We start from the raw sequence: 25,925 nt of genomic DNA, 5'->3' as shown, positions 1-25,925 counted from the left end.
CGCCGAGCTCCGTTCCCTGTGAGCATCGCGACGCACAGGGACGGAGAAAGGCGCCAAATTCAAAAAGTTAAAAACACATTACACATACAGTACACTGTAATCTTACAGATTACATTACTGTATCAAATTATTTCACATCCCTTTTGTCCCTAATGGTCTGTCCAGTGCCCTGCCTGCACTTTTATATTATAAATACTGTTCTTTCTACCTGGAAACTGGAAATTGTCCATGGCAACCAAAAAGTGTCCCTTTCCATCAAAAGTGGTTTTAGATCAGCTAGAAAACAGCGATAATAAATTAGAATCACTTGTAGAATTGAGCAATAGTGAATCGTGGGGAGATCCGTCATCAAACACTGAAAGGAATGATAGTGACAATTCTGCAACTGAGCAAATTCCAGTGTTTTTGATTTGATTACATTATTGAATAATTTGTATTATTATTATATTATTATTTGTTATAATTATTTATAGTTATTTATTATATTATAATTTATGATTTTGTGTTTCAAACTTTATCATTCCCGGGATGTCTACTAGACTCTTGTTTGGACAGATTTAAATGAGTTATTCCTAAGAATTACAGGCCTACAGTATAAAACGCCAAATTTCCCTGCAAAACAATTGTACCACTTTCAGCATCAAAAATCTGACTTAATCATACCGCCAGGGAGGTCAACCCTCTTGGTCATGGAGTTCACCAGAACTTCACAGGTTGCCATTAGAATGCACCTATGATAAAAATGATAGACCCTTCATTTCTTTGTAATTGGGCAAACTTACAAAATCTGCAGGGGATCAAATAATAATTTTACCCACTGTATGTTCAGACAGCTGCCTTCTGGTAGGCAGTTCAGAAGTCTTTTCTTCCACACCACAAAGACAAAATAATTTCTCTGTATGGCTTTGAAACTCTGGTAGGGCATCAAAATACATTATAGATTATGGGTGGGTATTTTTGTGTTTTGTGTACATATTGTGTACTTTTTTTATATGTGGAAATTGTGTTTTCTATGCAATATTAGGACGTTGTTATGTGTTGGGGCTACATCTAAATTTAATTTTATTTAAAATAAAAAACGTATTATGGAATCTGTTTACATTCATTACATAAGGAAAGACAAAAAATATAAAAATGTACAGTATATTCCCTATAGGATGCTGAAGATTAATAGTATCAGAAGCATAGTCATGCGCACCGTCAGTATATATGCACATGCACACACACGCATACATATGTGTTTGAGCTTTGGGGTGCACACCCTAATGCAATAGGCTGTGCATATCTATGATCAGAAGCAAACATCATTGATTGCTAAGCAGGTACAGCTGTGGCCAAAAGTTTTGAAAATGACAAATATTAATTTTCACAAAGTCTGCTGCTTCAGTGTTTTTAGATCTTTTTGTCGGATGTTACTATGGTATACTGAAGTATAATTACAAGCATTTCATAAGTGTCAAAGGCTTTTATTGACAATTACATGAAGTTTATGCAAAGAGTCAATATTTGCAGTGTTGACCCTTCTTTTTCAAGACCTCTGCAATTCACCCTGGCATGCTGCCAATCAACTTCTGGGCCAGATCCTGACTGATGGCAGCCCATTCTTCCATAATCAATGCTTGGAGTTTGTCAGAATTTGTGTTTTTTTATTTGTTTACCTGCCTCTTGAGGATTGACCACAAGTTCTCAATGGGATTAGGGTCTGGGGAGTTTCCTGGCCATGGACCCAAAATGTTTATGTTTTGTTCCCAAAGCCACTTAGTTTTTACTTTTGTTTTATGGCAATGTGCTCCATCATGCTGGAAAAGGCATTGTTCATCACCAAACTGTCCTTAGATGGTTGGGAGAAGTTGATCTCAGAGGCTGTTTTTGTACCATTCTTTATTCATGGCTGCAAAATTGTGAGTGAGCCCATTCCCTTGGCTGAGAAGCAACCCCACACATGAATGGTCTCAGGATGCTTTACTGTTGGCATGACACAGGACTGGTGGTAGCGCTCACCCTTTCTTCTCTGTACAAGGTTATTTACGGATGCCCCAAACAATCAGAAAGGAGATCCATCAGAGAAAATGACTTTACCCCAGTCCTTAGTAGTCCAATCCCTGTACCTTTTGCAGAATATCAGTCTTCCCCTGATGTTTTTCCTGGAGAGAAGTGGCTTATTAGGCTGCCCTTTGAGTAAGTAGTGATAACATGTTGAGCACATGAGAGCATTTAAGTCACTGCCAAGGCCAACTACCAGCATCATGTGAGAAGTACAAAGCAAAATGAAGAACCATGAAAGGGTAAAACTAATTAAATATAGCAGAGAACTGGTGAATCCACAAAGATACAAGTGGAAAAGTTGAACGTTAGGGCTTTGAGCCTCTCGCCTCTTCCTGAACTTACTGTTGGCATTACCAGACTATTATTGGACAGAGCAAGCAACCCAGTTAGGTTTGGAAATGGTTGAAGATTTAAAACATCTAACATCCATGGCATCCATTAATTCTGTACTTCTTCCACCTGACAAAGCTTTCAAGCTTGATAGTGAACAGGATTTCAAAGAACTGATCAGTAGCCTGGAGTTTTTTGGCCATTTGTGTAGTTCAAAATGTGTTGAAATGAGAAGTAGCTTTTCCTGAGGAAGTTACAGACTGACCACAAAACACATAGTAGTTATTTGTCATCACAGTGAAGTATCTTCTCTATCATTGCCATATTCTCTTCCTTCTCCGAGTTTGACTGCTAAATCTCTGTGAGTACCAATTTTGTTGTTAATATTTTACTTAATATTCTTTCTATTAATTCTTGGTGAATGTAGAAAGTACTATAATTTTTTTTCCCCCCCAGTTCTTGGAAACCGTACTCTAGCTTCACACCATGGTATACCATAAAAACATATATTTATGGTATATATCTGTGAAGGTTCTCAGTTATCCTGGTTGTGGTATATCTAGTAGAAATTAGTCGCCTTCAGCTGGACTTGTTGAAGACCCTAAGTAGCTTCTCCAACCTAATTATTCAGTTCATTTGAAGTACTAAAAAAGTGACTTGGAGAAGCTAAAAATTGATCATAAGTCTGTTTTCGTGGTATACTATGGTGTGAAGCTAAAGTAAAGTTTCCAAAAACTCCAGCAAAAAAAATGATAGCGCCTACTACATTTATCAAGGATCAGTAGAAAGAATATTAAGTGTGGTAGAGGCAATAGCACAAAACATTTGTTTTTAATGTTGATTTGGGTTGCTTGTCTACAAGGACTGTTATTGCTTTCTGAATCTCCTTGTGCAATCACAAAGCAGAAACCAGTAGACTAACTATTTTTAATTGGTACAGTTAAGGTAGCCATAGTAGAGACGATGTGGTTACAAGAGAGGTTACAAACATGGTCTGACCTACCACAGGAACCTTTGATGGCCAATGCAAAAGTAAGAACAAATACTTTACTGATTATTTATGGCTATAGAAAGGGAGAAGTGAATGTAAGCACCGATGTATTACAGATGATACCTTTAGGACCAAGACTATCTTTACATACTTACATTTGATTGGTAAACTTGATAATATCGTTGGCAAGAGATGACACTATAGCTGTAAGTGGTTCTGTGCTGGCAGGTTATTTTTAATGTGCTAAATGAAAAACGATCCTCTAAAATTGTAAAAGGTCGTTGGATGGATTACAGTATGCAATGCTGCACCTGGACCAGTTAAAGTCTAAGTCCAGCCTAAACTTTTTTTTGTAGGTTAGGGTAGAGTGGGGGAAGGGTTAGACCTCCTATCAGCTTCTTACTGCTGTCTGAGACTCCTTTACAGAGATTTCAAGTCAAAGAGGAAATGAGGGGAACTCTCCAACAGCAACACAGGCAGACATGATGAAGTTTGTAAATAACTCGCAACTATATTTTACCGTTTGAAGATTTTTGCCAATGTGTAAAGATGTTCCCCTTGTATTGTAATCAACAAGTGACTAATTACACTTTTACCTTTCTGTAGAGAAGTAAATATAAGTGAACACAAGAAAAGGAAGAGAAACAGAACTCTGAATAATGATACCAGCGTCCTGTTACTTGTTAGGATGCATTTTCATATTTCTTCTTCAAGGTAATATCAATAGAATAGAATAATTTCTTATCAATTTCCAGCAAATTTTATGTTGTTTTTTTTTTTTGCTAAATTTTTATTGAATTTTCACATTGTACAGCAAAATGTAAAAAATATACAGTGGGGATGGAAAGTATTTGGACCCCTTAAATTTTTCACTCTTTGTTATATTGCAGCCATTTGCTAAGATCATTTAGGTTCATTTTTTCCCTCATTAATGTACATACAGCACCCCATATTGACAGAAAAACACAGAATTGTTGACATTTTTGCAGATTTAATAAAAAGAAAAACTGAAATATCACATGGTCCTAAGTATTCAGACCCTTTGCTTAGTATTTAGTAGAAGCACCCTTTTGATCTAATACAGCCATGAGTCTTTTTGGGAAAGATGCAACAGGTTTTTTCACACCTGGATTTGGGGATCCTCTGCCATTCCTCCTTGAAGATCCTCTCCAGTTCTGTCAGGTTGGATGGTAAACGTTGGTGGACAGCCATTTTTAGGTCTCTCCAGAGATGCTCAATTGGGTTTAAGTCAGGGCTCTGGCTGGGCCATTCAAGAACAGTCACTGAGTTGTTGTGAAGCCACTCCTTCGTTACTTTAGCTGTGTGCTTAGGGTCATTGTCTTGTTGGAAGGTAAACCTTCGGCCCAGTCTGAGGTCCTGAGCACTCTGGAGAAGGTTTTTGTCCAGGATATCCCTGTACTTGGCCGCATTCATCTTTTCCTCGATTGCAACCAGTCGCCCTGTCTCTGCAGCTGAAAAACACCCCCACAGCATGATGCTGCCACCACGATGTTCACTGTTGGGACTGTATTGGACAGGTGATGAGCAGTGCCTGGTTTTCTCCACACATACCGCTTAGAATTAAGGCCAAAAAGTTCTATCTTTGGCTCATCAGACCAGAGAATCCTATTTCTCACCATCTTGGAGTCCTTCAGGTGTTTTTTAACAAACTCCATGTGGGCTTTCATGTGTCTTGCACTGAGGAGATGCTTCCGTCGGGCCACTCTGCCATAAAGCCCCGACTGGTGGAGGGCTGCAGTGATGGTTGACTTTCTACAACTTTCTCCTATCTCCCGACTGCCTCTTTGGAGCTCAGCCACAGTGACCTTTGGGTTCTTCTTTTCCTCTCTCACCAAGGCTCTTCTCCCCGATAGCTCAGTTTGGCCAGACGGCCAGCCCCAGGAAGGGTTCTAGTCGTCCCAAACGTCTTCCATTTAAGGATTATGGAGGCCACTGTGCTCTTAGGAACCTTAAGTGCAGCAGAAATTTTTTTGTAACCTTGGCCAGATCTGTGCCTTGCCACAATTCTGACTCTGAGCTCTTCAGGCAGTTCCATTGACCTCATGATTCTCATTTGCTCCGACATGCGAGCTGTAAGGTCTTATATAGACAGGTGTGTGGCTTTCCTAAGTCCAGTCAGTATAATAAAACACAGCTGGACTCAAATGAAGGTGTAGAACCATCTCAAAGGATGATCAGAAGAAATGGACAGCACCTGAGTTAAATATATGAGTGTCACAGCAAAGGGTCTGAATACTTAGGACCATGTGATATTTCAGTTTTTCTTTTTTAATAAATCTGCAAAAATGTCAACAATTCTGTGTTTTTCTGTCAATATGGGGTGCTGTGTGTACATTAATGAGGAAAAAAATGAACTTAAATGATTTTAGCAAATGGCTGCAATATAACAAAGAGTGAAAAATGTAAGGGGGTCTGAATACTTTCCGTCCCCACTGTATAATAGAAAAAACAACATAAATAAAGAAAAAATTATAAGACTTTACTTTGTCATGTTAATTAGACAATAACCAACCATGTTGCCATTTAATTTGTTTGTCTGAGCTTCTGGCAAACAGTCAAAACCAAAGACCTTATGCATTGGTATATTATGAAGACACAAAACTAAGGCCTGGTTTACACCTAAGTATTTTTTTACTTTTGCAGGAACACGCTACAGTCCATATGTGCTGGAGGAGCTTTGGGAGAGGAGAGGACAGGGTGCTGTTTGGAGGGGGACAGTGTATTTGATACCACACCTTGTAGCACAAACCCAGTCCCCACCCAAAGCACCACCCAGCACATATCCTCTTACCCCCCCAATCAAAGAAATGGCACATTCTTCAGAGGTGGCAATTGCAGTGTCTGTGATCCCTTGTACCCTATAAGAGATACCCACTCTGGAATATTGGGGGGGGTTGCACTGGGATGGAGGGATGTTGCGGTGGGAAGAGGGATTTTGGGGGTTAAAAAAATTTGTGCTGGAGAGGATTAGGGGAGTAGAGAGGATATCTTCCAGGATGGAGGGGACAGGGGCATATATACAGGGGTTGTGATTGCAGCATATAGAGGATGGGCGGTGGGGGTGGCATATAAAGCAACCAACCCCCTCCAATTTCCTCCTGCAGCCTTTCAGTAGCTACAGGAGGAAAATGGAGGTAATTGTTTCCCCTGCCACCCCCACCGCCCCTCCTATCTACCTGCTGCCCCCTGTGTACCTCTTTCCCATGATAAACTTGTTTCATGAAGGGAAAAAAAAACATGACCTGTAAGCATTGTTATTAGGCTTGGCTTCAATTCCTCGCTCTTATTATCTATGATACATTTTACACTGATGTGGAATAATCTCTGTTTTTGTTTTTTATAGAGGTGTCATCAGATGAGGACAGAAAGGAATGGTCCTTCTCATTTCCAGACTCCATTAAAGCACTGAAGTTTTCTGCTGTGACCATTCCCTGCACATTCACTGCTCCTATAGACCGACAGCCGACCAATCTGATTTGGTATAAGTACGATACTTCAGGATACCCCCAGGTCTTCAATAGTAAAGACCCCTCTAAAGTTATAAAAGAGTACAGACGACGGACAAGTCTTATTTATAATGGAACAAACAGCTGCACACTGAAAATCAAGAATGTGAGAGAGACAGAATGGTTTTATCCAGGAATAAGTGAAGAGATTAATTCCTACATCCTTAATAACAGCCAGAATGTCCTGGTCAAAGTCACAGGTAATGTTGTTAAAACAATTGTCCATTTATTGAATTATATTAATGACAAAGAATGTCAACAAAGTGGCAGTTAGTAAGAAAACTCATTCCATCCATCTCATGGTGTATAAAACATTCTCTGTAGAAGTAGAATGTGTTCATAAGAAACATCCCTCCATGACCACCCCCAGGACTTCTCCAGAGCCTCTCCCATTCTATGCAACTCCTTACCCCAACCTGTTCCCTGAACTCCTGCTCTATCCACATTTAGACGATCCCTGAAATCTCATCTCTTCAGAGAAGCCTATCCCACCTCCACCTAACAACTGAACTTTTATATTCTCCATCAGTTTACTCTCATACATTTATTACTTTTGTACCACTTGCTCTTCACTTTTACATTTTAATTACTCAGCAGGGCTCTCTCAACGCTCTTGTCTTCAATTCTATTGTGAAGAAAGAATTTGTTGAAAATGGGACTTTAAAGGTACTTCATATATAAAGGAAAACAATAAATTTAATAAAAGTATAAATCATTTATTCAAAACAGTACATTTGAGACACAATAAAAGTATACAAGTACAGTTACATTCCTGGTCCTGGGTATGCACACCTATCTCAACCCTGACCTAATGAGAGACCTGGAGTTATATATACATAGTTCCTGAGTCCTAAAGTTTCGACATGTTTCATCAAGACAGCTTTATCAGGAAAAGGACAAGGGCATTCCTACTGAATACCTCATTTACTCATATTTCCCTTTCCAGGTTTGTTTCCAAACTAATTAATATACTGTCATTTTAATTCTATATAGACATGGCTTTACCCTTAAACACTTTGAATATCCAGTGTCATACACTCCTTGCTTATGTGGCACTCCATGCGAATACCTCATCTACTTATATTTCCCATTTTGGGGTTTCTTACAAACAAATTAATATACTGTTATTTTAATTTAATACAGACATGGCTTTTACTCTTAAACACTCTTAACATTCGTGTACAGCATCCTACACTCCTTGTTTGTTTGGCACTCTATATTCTAGTTCACTTAACCCACAGCTTTTCTCACTAGCAAAGGCACTATATGTTCACTATCAAGTTTTTTATATTTTCCAGTATGATTTATTATTTATTTAATATTTGATCCAGTACCAGCCAGTCTGGAGTCGCAAAGCAGTACTTGACACTCTCAGAATACCAGACGATTATTTATTAGGATTTCTGAATATCCTATTGCCGGTGCTTTGCCCCCCATCCTCCTCTCCAGGTCCAAGAGCATGGCCCCATGAAAGCCCGGTGGACTGTGGATTCACCTGGGTGGTGCGGAGGGGACGTGCAGAGACAATGGTATCACTGAATGCAAATGTTTTTTAGCAATCTGGTTTGTGCGATACATCCTCACTCTCTCATCTACCCAATGGTAAATATACCTCTGTGTATATGGAGATATATCTTTTGCACAATTTAAAATACTGTAACAATGTTTCGCATACTGCCAAATGTCTTAATTCGAATTTTTTTATATATTTCCCCAGAATAAAAATCCCCCCGAAGAAGACCAAAAACTAAAGGGTTGAAAGTGTTGAAATGCATTGGGGTAATCATGTGAATAGTAATTGGCAAATCATGTTTTCCTTGGGGTGTTTTTTTGCCATAAGTGATGTTTTATGTTGTTGTTTGTGTCTAAAACCATAGCTTGCATTTCAAAATCAAATGTATTGTATATCTGTATCTAGCATTTACTTTCTGACTTAATAAAAGACTTTTACATCATTAATATTTTGCTGCCTAAAAACCCCCCTGGGGAAATTTTTCCATTTTTTTGTATACTCTTGGGTTGTGCAGCCTCGGGGACTCTCATATATGTGTTTTCCTTTTCTATAGCAAAAAATTACAAGAACAATATCAAAGTATAGAATGTCATTAATGATGTATTATATTCATAAGATGAAGATTGAATCAGATGTGTGTATGTATGTAGATGTTACAGCAATGTCTCGTGATGTGTGAGTGTAGCTGTCCTCGTGATGTGTCTAAAATCTCTCTGTTTAACTCCTTTTACTCCTAAATTCAGACCCCACCTTCTCCTAAAATCTGACCCCTCCTTCCTAAAAAGGTTTGGTTTCTCTTATAGTTCCACTGAAAACCGCGGGCTTTTCATGAAACATATTTTTCCTCCCACCTCACACAAGGGTGGGGGTTGACATACCTGAGGAGTGAGCCAAAAGGTGCTATATGAAAACCATTTCACTTATACAATATACATTTCCTTTAACTTCTAAATCAAATACCACATATATCAGTATGTATATTATATTCATTTAAAACACAATGTTCTTATTAATATCCTAATCAAGAAATATTGTAGTATAAAGAAATTATGATCTTAACTAAAACTTTGAAACTTTTCATCTTAAGTAATGTAAAACCTTCCTTCTCATCTGTGATGGGGGAGGTGAGAACTCAGCTCACTGTTAATTACTAACACATGTTGACTCTACATAGAACTGCTTATGAAGTTTATACCAATGTATATTTTCACAAATATAAAAGTCTATGTATAATTTTACCCTCTCCATATATAGAAGAGATATAAATACATATATTCAACTCAATTATTCTGAAAAGATCTCATCTATTCATTCATTTGGTAATTGATGAATATTAGATTCTAACAAACAGATCCTGTATAATAATACAGTTGTGTTCAAAATAATAGCAGTATGTTTAAAAAAGTAAATAAAGCTCAAAATCCTTATAATAGCTTTTATTTCCATACATGCACATACATTGGGAACACTGCACAGTCTATTCCAAATCAAAACATGAAGAAAATGTTTTTAAATTCGTTATCACTTTACAGAAAGTGAAGGAAAATGAATAAATAGCAGTGTCTGCATTTTTCTTTACAAACTCAAACATTTACTGTATAAACTAAAACATGCTTAAAGATTTAGCTTTCCTGTAAATCACTAAACTAATATTTAGTTGTATAAGCACTGTTTCTGAGAACTGCTTCACATCTGTGTTGCATGGAGTCAACCAAATTCTGGCCCCCGTGAACAGGTATTCCAGCCTAGGGGGATTGCACTACATTCCACAATTCCTCAGCATTTCTTGGTTTTACCTCAGAAACAGCATTTTTTATGTCATCCCACGTGTTTTCTATTGCATTAAGGTCAAGGAATTGGGCTGGCCAGTCCACAACATTAGGGTTGAAAAAGTTTTTAATGTCATTTTTACAGATATCACATTGAACAACATAAGGAGTTACATTCCATAAACAGTCACAAATAACCATATACAGTGAGTCAGCCCGGTGGCTATCACCCATAGCTAGACTCCCCTTATTTTGCAGTATAGTACTAATATTGACGACTGTCGCTCAGTCTCGAGAGCAATTTTGGCCAAGGGGCCATGTTGTTCACCAAGAAAAAAAAAATCTATATGTATATAATTAAAAACAAAAAAGAAAGGGAGTCTAGGTCAGAAAGAAACCGGAAGGGGGGAGGAGCTGCCCAAGGATGGTAGTCCATAACGTTAATCTTGTTGGTCTGGAACCAAGATGCTGCTCGCTTGCTGGTGTGTTTGAGGTCATTGTCTTGCTGAAACACCAATTTCATGGGCATTTCCTCTTCGGCATAAGATTCCAGTATTTTGATGTATTCAAACTGATCCATAATCCCTAGTATGCGCTAAATAGGCCCAACACAATAGTATGAGAAACATCCCCATATCATGATGCTTGCACCACCATGCTTCACTGTCTTCACAGTGTATTGTTGCTTGAATTCAGTGTTTGGGGTCGCCTGACAAACTGTCTGTGGCCCCTCGTCCCAAAAAGAACAATCTTGCCATTTTAAAGCATTTGAGATCATTTTAGCTGAACAGACTTTCAGTTTCTGCACTTCTTTATATGTTTTGACCTCTCCAATCAACTTTTAATCAAAGTACGCTGTTCTTTTGAACAATGTCTGGAACAACCCATTTTACTCTGATTTTCAGAGAGAAATGCACTATACCCGGCATGTACAACATTTGCTGCCTTCCTCCTTCAATAAGGTCACCCATTTTTTTTTTTTTTACAGACTGAATGACCTCACTAATTGAACTCCGCACTGCTATTATTCCAATTAATGATTCAATTACACAGAATCAGCAGCATGCATGTCATGTCTGTTGGTTTTCTATTGCTCTACTACACCTACTAGTAAATTATTTGCCATACAGAAATATAATTTATACCAAAAACAGTGATTGATCTGGTTATTGGTTATCTGCTATTATTTTGAACACAACTGTATAAAATAATATTGTATTGTTAACCCCTTCCCGACCAGTCGTTACAGTTATACTGCGACAGGTTGGCACTGCTGCGTGAGCCGTCGTAGCTGTACATCGGCTCTTTAAGATGCTGTAGCAAGCATGCGTGTCCCCGGAGCTGATACGCGTGCCCGGCGGGCACGATGACCACTGGGCACCTGCGATCACTCATGACAGAGCAAGAACCGGGATCTGTGTGTGTAAACACACAGATCCCGGTTCTGTCAGGGGAGAGGAAACAGATTGTGTGTTCCTACCAAGTAGGAACAACGATCTCTCTCCTCCTCTAGTCAGCCACATTCCCCCCACAGTTAGAACACACAAAGGGAACACAGTTAACCCCCACAGAGACATTTATACTGTAATCAGTGCCTTTTTATAGCACTGATCGCTGTATAAATGTCAATGATCCCAAAAAAGTGTCAAAAATGTTCGATTTGTCCACCGCAATGTCTCAGTCCAGATAAAAATCTCAATTCACCGCCATTACTAGTAAAAAAAATTATAATAAAAATGCCATAAATCTATCCCCTATTTTGTAGACGCTATAACTTTTGCGCAAACCAATCAATATACACTTATTGTGATTTTTTTTTTACCAATAACATTTAGAAGAATACATATCGGCCTAAACTGATGAAGACATTTTTTTTTGGGGGGGGGGGGGGATATTTATTATAGCAAAAAGTACAAAATATTGTGTTTTTTTCAAAATTGTTGCTATTTTTGGTTTATAGCGCAAAAAATAAAAAACGCAGAGGTGATCAAATACCACCAAAAGAAAGCTCTATTTGTGGGGAAAAAAGGACATTAATTTTGTTTGGGTACAACATTGCATGACCGCGCAATTGTCAGTTAAAGCGACGCAGTGCCGAATCAAAAAAATGGCCTGGTCAGGAAGGGGGCAAAAATAATATGGAGCCTCCAGACATAAAGAGTAGGGTGGGGACAAACTAATCCTTAAAACTTTTTATTATCTTACTACAATATGTCTACAAAACAGGTGCACTTCCTTTTTTCAATTCCCCAAGATGATCCTCTTTCATGAAGCAAAAAATAAAAATAAAAATAAAAGACCCATGTACCTTATATGTAACTTGATGAAAGTCACCTTCCATTATTTGTTCCCTATTATCTATGATATATTTTACACAGAATTATCTCTGTTTTTGTTTTTCATAGTGGAGTCATCAGATGTGCTCAGAAGACAATGGAAGTTTTCATTTCCAAACTCCATTAAAACACTGAAGAATTCTGATGTGACCATTCCCTGCACATTCACTGCTCCTATAGACCTCAGTGAGGTCAATCTGATTTGGTATAAGTATCAAACTACAGGATTCCCCCAGGTCTTCAATAGTAAAGGCCCCTCTCAGGTTATAGAAGAGTACAGAGGACGGACAAGTCTTGTTGCTAACGGAACAAACAGCTGCACACTGAGAATCAAGAATGTAACAAAGACAGAACGGTTTTATCTAGGAATAAATACAGAGATAAATTCCTATGACCATAATAACGGCCAGAGTGTCCAAGTCAAAGTCACAGGTAAAGATGTTAAAAAAATTGTTAAAATATAACTGAAGGCAAGCTGGTGCACGGCAGCGACTGTACAGAGGAATTTTATCTCATGATTTTGAGACACTGTCGTTCCTCTGGATGCACTTCTGTCTTCTTTTTTCAGAGACTTTGGTGACATAGTTAACGAAACTTTATATACATATATAATTCCAATGTTCAAATTCCAATCTGAATTGTTCACACTATCACGTCAATATATTTTGTACTGATAATTTCTATCACAGTACAGCACTTTTTTAACTGCATTTGTGTTATATATTATTTTTTGTGTTGTTAATAGTGAGTGCAGCTCTTTTGATTATATTTTGATATTTGTGCACTGATTTTAGTGTAGAATTTTCTCATTTTATTATTAGTCTTTTCAAAATGGCTCCTTAGGAATTCTAGGTTCTGTGACAGTTCTGAGGTTGAATTTCATCTCTAAATAAGTATGACAATTGGGGGACAGTTGGGAGATATGGGGCTTATCTTCTAAATCTTTCTCTTCAATTGGTTCAGTTTTTCTTTGTTAATGTTCTATTTACCTCCTTCTTTATATATTTTTATTTTGGAAATATAGGATGTCATGCGCAGGAACCCTTTTATCCAATGAAAATGAAGGGATTGTATATACACTAGCACTATCATCCTGCATTATTACAGAAAGTGTTTGTTATTGTATGATAGACTTTCACGGTGCTGAAGTTACATGTAGTCAAAGGTTTTTTTTGTTTACAAAAGTTTATTCCGAAGACAGAAAGTGAAACAATTACAAATATGCCATGAGATTTGTACAGAATAGAGCATTGTCACAAGTAGAACATAGATGTAGGATGTAGTAACATATTATGCAGTACAATAGCGTGTTAGCTATATAAAAATTTGAAGGGTAAAGATATCGTATGAGAATCTTAATGAAAAGGCCTAGTACATGATTTTTAAGGAGTGTTATCCTGTGAGGACCAAAATAACCATTTGTCATTAAAGATATGCATGCTATCTGATAGAGTATGATGGACTCTTTCTGAGATTCTGAGAATTTCCATTCGGGATTCAACCTGGGGCCAAGGAAGATTATGCGATTTCCAGTTAAAAGCTATCATCCATTGAATGGAGCTAATTAGAGAGTGTATTAATCTGTTACATGGAAGAGGAATATCAGGAATCAAAGCGTAAAGGAGGCAGATTTGTGGTGAGAGGGAGATTTTCTTCTCGAGGGTTTTTTCAAATTTACTGATTACTGCGTTCCATATTGGCTCCAGGTATTTGCAGCTGCAGAATATGTGAATGTAGTTGCCTTCTTCAGGGCAGCCCCTGAAACAGTTAGGGGACGTCGTGGGATAGAAGGAATGAATTTTGGCTGGTGTCATATACCATCTAATAAAGAGCTTTAGAGGGGATTCTCTGAATGCAGAAGCACAGTCGCTCTTGCAAAGGTTTTTGATCATTTTAGACCATGACTCGATGGGGAATGAACAACCCAATTCTGTTTCCCACCGAATCATAGGGCTAGATTTTTCAGATTGGTGAAGGTTATTGAGATAGTTATATACTTGAGAGATCAGTCCTTTATCCCTAGGAGTAGAGATACAGATATGTTCGAATAACATATATGGTGGGTTGAGATATAGGGAGTAATTAGTATAGAAAAAGTTTCCGATAAGGTTGTATTGGGGAATTTCCGTAGAGGGGAGTATAAATCTAGATTGCAAAGAAGCGAAGGAAGAGAAATTCATATTGAGTGCGAGTGGCTTTAATGTGGTGAGATTATTTTCCATCCACAAGTTAAAGATAGAGTTATCTAAAAATGCCTGGGGGAGTCTAGGATCACCTAGGAATGAGGCTAGAGGGGGGGAATCTGATATAAGTTTAAAGTTATCTTTAATTCTATTCCATAATTGAATAAAGTGGGAAATAATCGTGTTATGCTTATTTAGGGAATGATTTGATTTTAGATTAGACCGTAGGATACCTTTGAGGTTTAGAGGGAGTATGGAAGAAGCCTCAAAGATTAACCAGGAAATATTTGTGTCAGGGGAGAACCATTGAGCCAGCTGGACCAATCTGGCTGCTAAAAAATATAGCCAGAGGTTGGGGAGTCCCAGACCACCACTATGTTGAGTTCTATGCATTAGAGAGTAACTGCATCTAGGTTTTTTATTATTCCAGATAAATTTGTTTATTTCGCGCTGAAGAGATTCAAGTTTTGTTTTGGGTACGTTGATAGGAAGAGTCCTGAAATAATAGAGTAATTTAGGAAGAATGGTCATCTTAAACGCACACATCCTTCCGAGGAAGGAAATGTGATAGGACGACCAGGTTTTGATTAATGAGCTTATATGGGAAAAATGGGGAGGGTAGTTAGTTTTGTATAGCAGGTTATGAGAGGCTGTGATGAAAATGCCAAGATATTTGAATGAGTGCTGGGACCAAAGGAAGTTAAATTTTTTTTCCAGAAGGGATAGTAAGCTAGAGGGACAGTTGATTGGCAGTATAGAACATTTGTTGTTATTAATGTAGAGACCAGATAGTTTGTAGAATGACTGGAGTTCAGAGAGGAGATTAGGGATTGAAACAAGTGGGTTCGTTAGGATTAGTAGGACATCGTCTGCATAAAGACTGAGTTTAAAGTGATGCGATTCTTTTTGGTATCCTTTGATGTTATAGTTATTCCTAATAGCGATTGCAAGGGGTTCTATGGCTAAGGCAAAGAGGAGGGGGGAAAGTAGACAACCTTGTCTAGTGCCTCTACTCAGGGGGAAGAAATCAGAGTTACTTCCGGGGATTTTAATTCTGGTTTGGGGGAGGTGGTATAATGCATTAAAGCCATGTATAAATTTTTCTGAGATGCCAAATTTAGGTAATAGATGATTTAGATAGGACCAGTTGACACTGTCAAAGGCCTTGTGGATGTCAAGGCTAAGTAAATAAAGGGAACGAGAGTGAAGGTTGGCGTCTTGGACAATGTTTGTGACTAATCTAATGTTGTCGGCTATTCGTCTGCCTGGGATAAAACCCATTTAGTCTGTATAGATCAGGGAGGTGATAACTGTGGCCAGTCTGTTTGCCAATATTCTGCCGAATAATTTAAGGTCATTATTAAGGACTGATATGGGACGAAAGTTTTGGGGTAAAGTGTGGTCTTTTTGAGGTTTAGGAATTAGAGATAAATTAGCCAGCAGCATGTCCTCTGGGAAATGACCACCCAATAGGATGTGGTTGAACATCTTGGTGAGGCTAGGGGACAGTAGGGAGGCAAATTTTTTATAATATGTAGTTGTAAAGCCATCTGGGCCTGGTGCTGTCGAGGTTTTGAGAGATTTTATTATGTCCAAAATCTCAGCCCCAGTACAAGGTTCATTTAGCGAGAAAGTTTGCTGCTGGCTAAGTTTAGGGAGTTGTAGAGAGTTTAACCAGCCTAAGTCTGTGGGTTTTGAGTTTGAGGGCCAGAGAGGAGGTTTTAGTAGAAAGAAGTGAAAATCTGGAGGACATCTTGAGGGTGTGTCACCAAATTTCCTTTTTGACCTCGTAGTTTGTAAACGTGAGGGGGTTTAGTGTCATGGTTCAATTTTCTGGCAAACACTGCTGAGGAGGAGTTGCCATGTAACAGAAATCTGGCCTTAGAAAATCTTAGTGATTTTTCAGTGTCCTCAGAAAGTAGTGTATTAAGGGCTTTGCGTTTGCTTTGAATGAGTTCAGTTAATTCTGGGGACAAAGCATTATTTAGTTTGTTATATAGCCCATGAAGTTCTTTAGTGAGGCATTTGATTTCAGAGAGTTTAGCCTTATTCTTTGCTGCCGCTGTGCTGATTAAATGACCTCTAAGAACAGCTTTGTGAGCGGCCCAAACAGAGGTAGGGAGGACCTCTTCAGTGGAGTTTGTGTTGAAGTATTCTTCTATATGTGTGTTGATAAGTTGAACCGTGGAAGGATTTGAAAGAAGTGAATTGTTAAGGCGCCAATTAAAGGGGGTGGGAGCCATACCAAAATGGGAGGTTTCAAAAGCTACAATGTTATGATCTGACCATGGGAAGGGAAGGATATTAGCTATGGAAGAGTTCGCAAGAAGGATAGGGGTGCAAAAAATATAGTCCAGTCTGGCATAGCAATCATGAGGGTGGGAATAGTGAGTGTATGCTCCGATACCTATATTATGTGCTCTCCAAGAATCAATTAGTTGTAATTTGCTAAGAGAGCGATTAATAAATTTGCTAAATGCTTTAGAGGAGGGGACTAACCTACTTCTATCTAGGGCTGGATGGGCAGATAAGTTGAAGTCGCCTCCAATTATCATGTGAGGGGAGATGTAGTGATCTAGTGTGTTAAAGAATTTATTGAAAAATGTCGGTTGAGCGTCATTGGGGGCGTATAAAGAAGCTATTGTGACTGATTTTCTGTTAATACTGCCCTTTATTATAATGAATCTGCTTTCATCATCTTAGTAGATGATATATGGTTCGAAAATTATATTATTTTTAATAAAGATTGAACAACCTTGATTTATTGGAAAAAGTGGTACAGTGTATTTGGTTGAATGATTTGTCAAAGTATTGTGGGTGGTTAGTGGCGGAAAAGTGGGTTTCTTGCATCAGTATAATATCAGCTCCCAATCTTTTGTATTGTTTAAAAGCTTTTTTCCGTTTGTCAGGGGAGTTGAAGCCTTGGACATTGTGAGAAAAAATTTTAAGTCTCATATTTAGGGAGAAAAGGGGTGCTAGTTGAGAGGGGGAAAGTTAGCAGGGGCCACAAATGGGGGCCAGGTAAGAAGTACATGACAGAATAGTAATAATCTGTATAGACATTGGTAAGGTGATAGGATCATAATAAAGCATTATTAATATCTATGCTAAATGGATGTTTCATGCACATCAAAAGCTGTAACCGATTGAAAATAACTATTCTGAAACAATCTAAACTGAGCAATTGTATGAGTCTTCCAGAACATTTAAAATTTAAAAAGTTGCCATAAGGGCTAAAATAACTGTAACTAGGAAAAAAACATAAGGGGGTTGGAGGACTGTGGGTCTCCCAAACAAATAAAGAATTCAATAGGACAAATTCGTCCAAGTTCTGCCGGTGGAGAGCACTGCAGCACTCCAACGGGAGGTGAAACAGTGAACTCCACAGGCAGAATGGGGGTCAAACCAGCGACGGCAGATGGGCCAGGCAAAAGTGATAGTAGTTAGTATTAGTGAAAAAAAAAAGAAAAGTGTGCATGGTAAAAAAAAAATTACCGATTGTCCATGTCAGGCTACCAAGGGAAAGATAACAACAGTGTTCAACAAAAACAACCACAATATAGTAGATGCTGACATGGTAATATTTGGGGTTAAAGGGGAAGCTAGAGTAAAAAAAAAATAGTGTGTGTGTCAGGAAAAAAAAAAGTCTCATAGTTCTCAGGAGTGATGTCTTCAGGTGTTTGGTTCAGTTATCTGTGGGAAATCCGTTGTCTTCACCAAAAAGGAGGCGGATAGTTTTGAATCCGGAGAACCAAGGAGTTAGTAACCTGTGAGGGGAGAAAATTAAGGGTTATACGTAAAAAAAAAGGGTTGTTAGTGTAAGGTATGAATCGGGTTGGGACTCTGCTTCATGCCTCAGATTCACGGAAGCCTGCAATTTTAGCGTCTTGAAGTATTATAATGGAAAGTTTCTTGAGGAGTTGTATATGAGAAGATGGTGGGATGAGTTAACAAGACTATGTCCGACCAAATGTAAGAGGGACAACCTCCTATTCGCCCAACTGAGGCAGGGTGAAATGACTGCGATGCGGTCTTGAGGTGAGAGTTGTCGCCATCTTCTCTGTTCCCTGGAGTTACGTCTGGTGGAGGGTGTAGACCATATGGGTGATGATCTGGGGGTTACAGGGAGATGTTGTGAGGGTTGTGGTTCCAGCAGTCCTAGCTTGATTAAAAGATCCTTTCCTTCAATTACATTATAAACCGTATACGTTGAGCCATTGTGCATTATGGATAGCTTAAAAGGGAAGCCCCAGTGATATTTTATTCTGGCGGTTTGAAGGATGTTGGTAACCTCTTTCATCCTGCGTCTGCGATCCAGATTCGCAGGGGAGATGTCAGGGTAGATCTGCAGCCTCATACCATCCAATTCGATATTAGGCGAGTTTCTGGCGGCTCTCATAATATCTTCCTTAGTGACAAAGTCCTTCATGCACAATATCATATCTCTAGGAGGCTTGTCCAGAGTGGGTTTAGGGCGCAGTGCCCTGTGCATTCTGTCACAGGCAAAAGCAGAGGTTGGTTTGTCTGGGACCAGGCTATGGAAAAGCTTTGTGATGGCAGGATTTAACTCTGGAATGCCACGAATTCTAATGTTATTTCGTCTGTTTCTGTTATCTAAATCATCGATATGGGCTTGCATGAAAGAGAAGCTATCAGCCAGTGTCTCATAATCTTTCCTGAGATCATTGTGTGCGATGGCTAGTTCATCATGTTTGGCCTCAAGTAAATCAGTGCGACCTCCTATATTAGCAATCTCCTGTGAGAGTGCATTTGTAGATTTGTGAATTTCTTTTTCTAGTTTGTCCACAAATCTGTCATATATAGCAGACAAGCTTGCATCTAGGTCCGCTTTAGAAAGGGGCTGGTTTTACTCACAGTTTTTAGAAGCAGACTGTGTGGAAACGCTGGAGGCCACATGGTGGCCGGTGCCATTTTGGGTCATCTTCTTTGCTGCACCTGATTTCTCCAGGCTCATTAGAAAGTTCGTTAGGTTGTGTGTGGAGCGGCGAGATCGCTTTTTTTTGTATGCTGGCATGCACCGGGGTGTCCCGCGGGGGTGATTGTGTAGATCGGGTGGATTTTGTGTGGAATTAGCCCCGGGGAACCTGCCTGGCCTTCCTTGTCATACAGAGCTCAGCTCAGCAGCGTCCGTTCCTCATCGCGCCGCGCATGCGCCCCCGTAGTCAAAGGTTTTATCAAAAGGGATTTACCCAGTGATGTTTATTGATATACCGTTAAAAATTAGATATATAAATATCCATACCACAAAAGGGGGGATATTTGTATAGCTAATTTTTAACTGTATATCAATAAAAGTTGTTGGGTAATAACCCTTTAATAGAACTTTTGACTATGTGTTCCTTCAGCACCCCAAAAGTCCATTATACAATGACAAATACTTATTTTATACAATGAGCTTGTCATATTTTATAGTATCTCCATGGCCTTCCATTCATAGGCAGGCAATTTGTAGTAGACTGAGATTGGAAGTTTGCTCACTTCTACCAATTACAGTAGATGAATTGGATACGTTTTGATGGAACACACACACATATATATATATATATATATATATATATATTTTTTTTTTTTTTCAACATTTTTTCTTCTCTCAGGTTGCTCTGAAGATGGATCATGTGAGGACTGGGAGTTTACATTCCCACACATTATTGTTGCTTTGAAAGGTTCCTGTGTGGAAATCCCCTGCACATTCACCCATCCTGAAGATGCTAAAGATTTTAATTTCTTCTGGTACTCAAGAAATGATCAAGCCAAAATCTTCAACAATAAAACCCCGAGTGATGTGGTCGATGAATATAAAGGACGGACATTTCTTACTGGGAATACAGGAAATGATTGCTCCATAAAGATCATCAATGTGGAGAAAATAGAACGTTGTTATCCAGGAATAAATGAGGATATCAATTCCTATACACTCAACCGTAGAGATGTTTCAGTGTATATGACAGGTACATATTTAATAATATTAAACAGACAACAATGCAAAAGATTCATTCAGGATTCAGGTTTACAAAGCCATTCTTACTTAAAGTAACAATGTAAAGATAGAAGAAAAGGAGCTCATGTGTGGTTAAAGTGAACCTGTCATAAAATTAATAAATTCTGGCTGTGAAGGTTTATTAATCCCCCTCTGCACTCTGTGCTTCCTTCCACTGGCCCCTATGTGACAGCAGGACATGGTGGTGACATAGAGGTTGGTAGAAGGATAGAAAGGGGAAAAGACAAATGAAGTGCATCCCTAGTGTAAAACCTCCTTTTGTTTTGACACAATAAGAAATAAATATTAGGATGCACTCCCATGGTTCCAGTGAACATCACGCCTGTCACAGCTGAAATAGAGCCCATGTGATCCCATCCACCAAGCTGAATGGCTTCTCCATGATGTGCTGCTGCCTGAAGAAGGAGGTCACACCCTCAGAAACACTTTGCAGTATACATAGCAACTTGGAGTACACGGACTTGTGTTCTGAGACCCCCTCGGCACATTGATCTTGAATTTACAGCCGCCTCGGCTCCACACCGCACCACCACAAGGTTCCATGCTTGAGTGTCTCCGTCCCGACTCCCGCAGCCGCCCTTGGCTCAGAGCCCCAGGCTGCAGGCAGCAGCACATCATTGAGCAGCCATTCAGCTTGGTGTCTCACAGGCTCTATTTCAACTGTGACAGTCGTGGTGTTCACTGGAACCATGATAGTGCATTTTAATATTTTTTCTTATTGTGTCAAAATAGAGGAAGTTTTACACTAGGGGAGCACTTCCCTTGTCTTATGCCCTTTCTATCTTCCATTACTGATTACAGCACAGACCTTGTTGGCAATTTTTGTTGGGAGAGCAGCTGAACCCAGTGAACCTCACCCAATCAATGTTTGATTAGGTTTAAGGGCGCAGGATTAGATTTTTTTTTTTCCGTGGTTGGTAGAAGGAACCTATAAAAGTCAAATTTATATCACAAGAATTTATTTCTCATATAAAATGTTTCTATTTCTGATTTCAGACAGACCACCACAACCATTAATATCAGGAACTGAAAATCTGGAGGACAAGAAGACGGTGATCATCTCCTGTGCTGTAAATCACACCTGTCCCTCACATCCCCCGACCCTTACATGGAATATCACTGGTCATCCCATAAAGGAGAATCATGAAGATCTGCATGTTCTAGGAGGGTGGAGGATGGAGTCCAGAATGACCTATACTGCTTCCTATACAGATGACAAGACAGTTCTACAATGTGCAGCTACTTTTCGAAATAATAAAACATCTGTTAAAATAATTACACTACATATTAAATGTAAGTAAATCTAAATTTACATGTGTGTGGGCAGTGGCTACTTACCCTGTAGATGAGGACTCTTCTGTGAACGCACTCACTAATTCCTGGGAGCAGGCGGGGCCGTGGTCATGCGTTAATCAGTATTGAGGCGGCACTCCGTACTTAGAAGTGAGACATTCACCTTGCACTGATACACAATTAGCTTGAGGCTCTTTATCGTGAGACACTCTTCCTGTGACACTGTAAACCTTCTCTTCCTGAATGGAGCATTTTGAGGAGGACACCACAGAGCCTGTGTCCCGCTCCACCAGCCCAGCTTTAATTGTCACCTCACTCCAATTGACAATGTGGTGGTCCCGCCGTGCACATTGTCCGGACCTCTGCCTATAGACCTTTTTAACTTTCCTGTACCTCCAGCTAGGTCCGTAGTTTCTCTGGGTTCAGCCCTGGATACTCTATGGGCCCCGACCATTATAAACGGAGTCAGTACATCAACCCCTTCACTAACCAGAGGACACCGTCACCCATGCCCAGTACCACTCATGCTGGCTGGCTGTTATTGCGTTCCCACTAGTCCTGGGGAACCATAGCATGTTAGACATGACTTCCTGCCAACTCCTCTGTATTGTTAAAGAGGAACTGCAGTCTGCTCACATAATTTGTAATAAAAGCATCTTTGCCATTCTGAAGCTTCCCTCCAACCACTTTGCATATTATTTTATATATACTGTGATTCTGTACTTGCCAAATATGCTGCAGAAATCTCCCTCCATTGAGTCTGGCTGCAGCCATTTTAACTGTGGGCAGCTGAAGCTGCTGCCTGTTCACTTCCTGGATTTACACAGACACACAGAGGCACACCTCCAGCTCTGCAGCCCTGCGGCTCACATTGGCCCTCTTATAACTCATTCCCCTTCCCTTCCTGGCAAACTCTCACAAGAGAGTGAGAGAGAGAGCTGTGCATGATGTCATAAGCCTAGGCTAATTACCAGACAAGAAACAGGAAATGGGCTGTATAAGGTACTTACTGGCCGAAAAAAAAGTGTTACTCTCCAAAGTAAAAACAACAACAAGGGCAGAAGATTTAATAGATGGGAAGTTGAAAAAACTGACTAAAAGTCCGCTTTAATCCTCCAGTAGTGGCACTCTTTCTCCTCCTCTTTATCCTATTGTGTGTTACAATCCCAGTTCTTTAGATACGCCGTATACCTCCATGCTCCATGCGAGGAGGAGCAACAGGTAGGGTTGCCACCTTTTCTTCAAGTCAAACCCGAACATTTTAGTGGCGCAGAGCAATTTTTTTTATAGTATAAACTATACATATATTTTGCTACTAAATAACATTTCTAATAATATGAAGTTAATAACAAGAGTTCCGCTTTACATCAGAGGCCACAGAGTTCCCTTTCACTGTAAGGGGGACTCTACAGACTCTGATGTAAGGGAGAACTCTGGGGACTCTGACATAAGGGATCCTCTGGGAACCCTGATTTAGGGGAACACTGGGAACTCTGTTGTACGTAGACAACTGTGATGTAAGGAGAAACACTGTGGCCTCTGGTGTAGAGTTGAACTCTGATGTAAGGGGTGCTCTGAGAACCCTGATTTGCCTTAGTGTACTCACTCAGATGCAGGAGAGAGATTGGGGGGAGATTTCAGTCACAGACAGGGATGGATGGTGAGCTCACTCACCCTTTGGCAGTCAGCACCTCTCATCCAGATGTATCTGAGGCTGCTCGACTTCTAATTTCCGGCCCCCACTTCCCTTTTCTGAGGCACAGCGCCGGGGATTGGAGTGTGGGCAGACACAGAGGGGTAGGGGTGGGGGGAAGAGATGCAGATTGAGCCCTTGCTCCTCTCCCATCTGTGTGTGTGTTTTTTTTTTTGGGGGGGGGGTGTTAGTGGTGGCTTTGGGCAGTGTGAAAGAGAATGTAACAGACACTTTCAGCTTAGACAACTGCAGCCAGCAACCCTGCTGGGAAGCCATAGTCCAGTCTAAATAATGTGTCCAGGCCTCAGACAGTCTGAAACCCAGACACATGATTCCAAACACGAACTGTCCGGGTGAATCCTGGACAGGTAGCAAACCTAATCAGAGTCCCCCTGACATGGGAGTCCCCATCAGAGTCCCCTCTTAAAACTGTGTCCTCATCAGAGTCTCCCCTTACATCAGAGACCCCATCAAAGCCTCCCTTACCTCACAGTCCCAATCAAAGTCCCCCTTGCATCTGTGTTTTGCTTACATCAGAGTCCCCTTTACATGAGAGTTCCCATCAGAATCTCCCCATTACATCAAGACCCCATCAGGCTCCCCCCTTACATTGGAGCCCCCATACATGACAGTCTCTATTAGAATCCCCTCTTACATCATCTTTCAGAGCGCTGGATTTGGCCAGAGGGCCATGGTTTGGAGACCCCTGGCGTAGATCATGAATACTAAGGTTATACAGAAGATTTACTGTTATCCCCCTTTGAAATATATGTTTCCTTGCAGATAATCCAAGTACAAATTACACGTATTTGGCTTTGCTTGGCGTCATCTGCCTTCCTTTGCTTGCACTGATCATCTACTTCTGCTGGAGGTAGGCGGATTTTTGTTAGATTTATGGTCCTCTCACACCTTACTGCACTTAAAAACTCACCGTGACACATTGAAAATCCACGTGCGTTGATGTGTATTTAACATGCATTTTTTATGTGCATTGTGTTGTGTTACATTGCATTTTCATGTTATGGTTGCGCAATGTGAAGTGACATGTGCCTGAAAGGGTCCAAATGATTACATTCATATTTTTTTTTTACTTATATCTTTACTTTCAGTTGTGCTGTGTTTACATGCGTTCATGTGTATTGTATGTGTTATGGCCCGTACACACGATCCGAATATCGGACCACAGATCGCCTGACTTTTTTCTCTTAATAGTCGCAAGTAGAAATTGAATAGGTTACTAAAGTCAGGAAAATTCTCGTACGACAGAAAAAAAAAAATCGGAAGTGACATCATGTGTTGTAATGTATTTGTATTGTATTTTCGGACGACAACTGTACTGACTAAACAAAATACAAGGAAAATTTCCGTACTTGTCAGATCGAATAATATCGGATGTGGTGATTGAGTTGTCATGATCGTCTCTCGAAAGCTCTATTCTAACCATCCGATTATCATACGATCGTGTCAAAAGGGGTATTTTTTTCGGCTGATTTGCGGATCGTGTGTATGGGCCATTTAGAATCAGACAGGCCACATGTGTACAGCATTGTGATATAAACGAGGCACATAGGAAACCATTGTTTTCTATGTACCCTTGCAGTGACCTGAGCTGATCAGGTGCAGAAAAATGCAGGTCACTGCACATGGTGTGAACGAGTCATTAAAACTAGTCCTGGCCTTAAAAGTACGTAAAATAGAACTATGGGTAAAAAATTTTAAAATAACATACTGCAGTCTGTCACTGGCATTAACAGTGTTTTCGATTATTTGAGTTCCCCGTATTTTACTTTTCTTACACAAAGATCCTGTCGGTAGATCTATTTATTTCCAACTTCTTGTAAGGCCGGGATCACACTGGTATGACACAACAGCCGTACAACTGTGGATCCGACTTTGCCCTGCGACTTGAAGTCCGACTTCCATCCGACTTTGATCCCGACAATACCAGGCCCTTGTGTCTGGTATGAATCTTGAGAAACTCAACGCCAAAGTAAAAAAAAAGATGGCGCGGGGTCCCCCCCAAAATCCATACCAAACCCTTATCCAAGCACACAGTTCAGGAAAGGGGGGGGACGAGTGAGTGCCCTCCCCCTCCTGGACCATACCAGGCCACATGCCCTCAAGATGGGGGGGGTAGGTGCTTTGGGACAATGGGGCCCTGCCTCCCCCCACCCCAAAGCACCTTGTCCCCATGTTGATAGGACAAGGGGCTCTTTCCAACAACA

At 40.0% G+C, this 25,925-nt stretch overlaps 1 protein-coding gene across 2 annotated transcripts in view; it reads left to right on the top strand.

Annotated features, from left to right (window-relative positions):
* Positions 1 to 2,622: 2,622 nt before the first annotated feature.
* The window catches only part of LOC141110450 (uncharacterized), a 50,048-nt gene continuing 26,745 nt past the window's right edge, over positions 2,623 to 25,925 (top strand). For both annotated transcript variants that reach the window (XR_012236295.1, XM_073601796.1), the window contains exons 1-7: positions 2,623 to 2,737; positions 3,974 to 4,081; positions 6,732 to 7,094; positions 12,582 to 12,944; positions 20,311 to 20,664; positions 21,711 to 22,007; positions 24,484 to 24,571. Coding sequence is in view for 1 of the 2 variants with exons in the window: in XM_073601796.1 (XP_073457897.1) it covers positions 4,027 to 4,081; positions 6,732 to 7,094; positions 12,582 to 12,944; positions 20,311 to 20,664; positions 21,711 to 22,007; positions 24,484 to 24,571 (1,520 nt within the window). In the remaining variant the exon portion in view is untranslated. The remainder of the gene's footprint in view (positions 2,738 to 3,973; positions 4,082 to 6,731; positions 7,095 to 12,581; positions 12,945 to 20,310; positions 20,665 to 21,710; positions 22,008 to 24,483; positions 24,572 to 25,925) is intronic.

This window comes from Aquarana catesbeiana, linkage group LG10 (genome assembly GCF_042186555.1).
Source record: "Aquarana catesbeiana isolate 2022-GZ linkage group LG10, ASM4218655v1, whole genome shotgun sequence".
Taxonomy (NCBI): domain Eukaryota; kingdom Metazoa; phylum Chordata; class Amphibia; order Anura; family Ranidae; genus Aquarana; species Aquarana catesbeiana.
The sequence above is the reverse complement of the archived record's forward strand: the minus strand, read 5'-3'. Positions and strand labels throughout refer to the sequence as shown.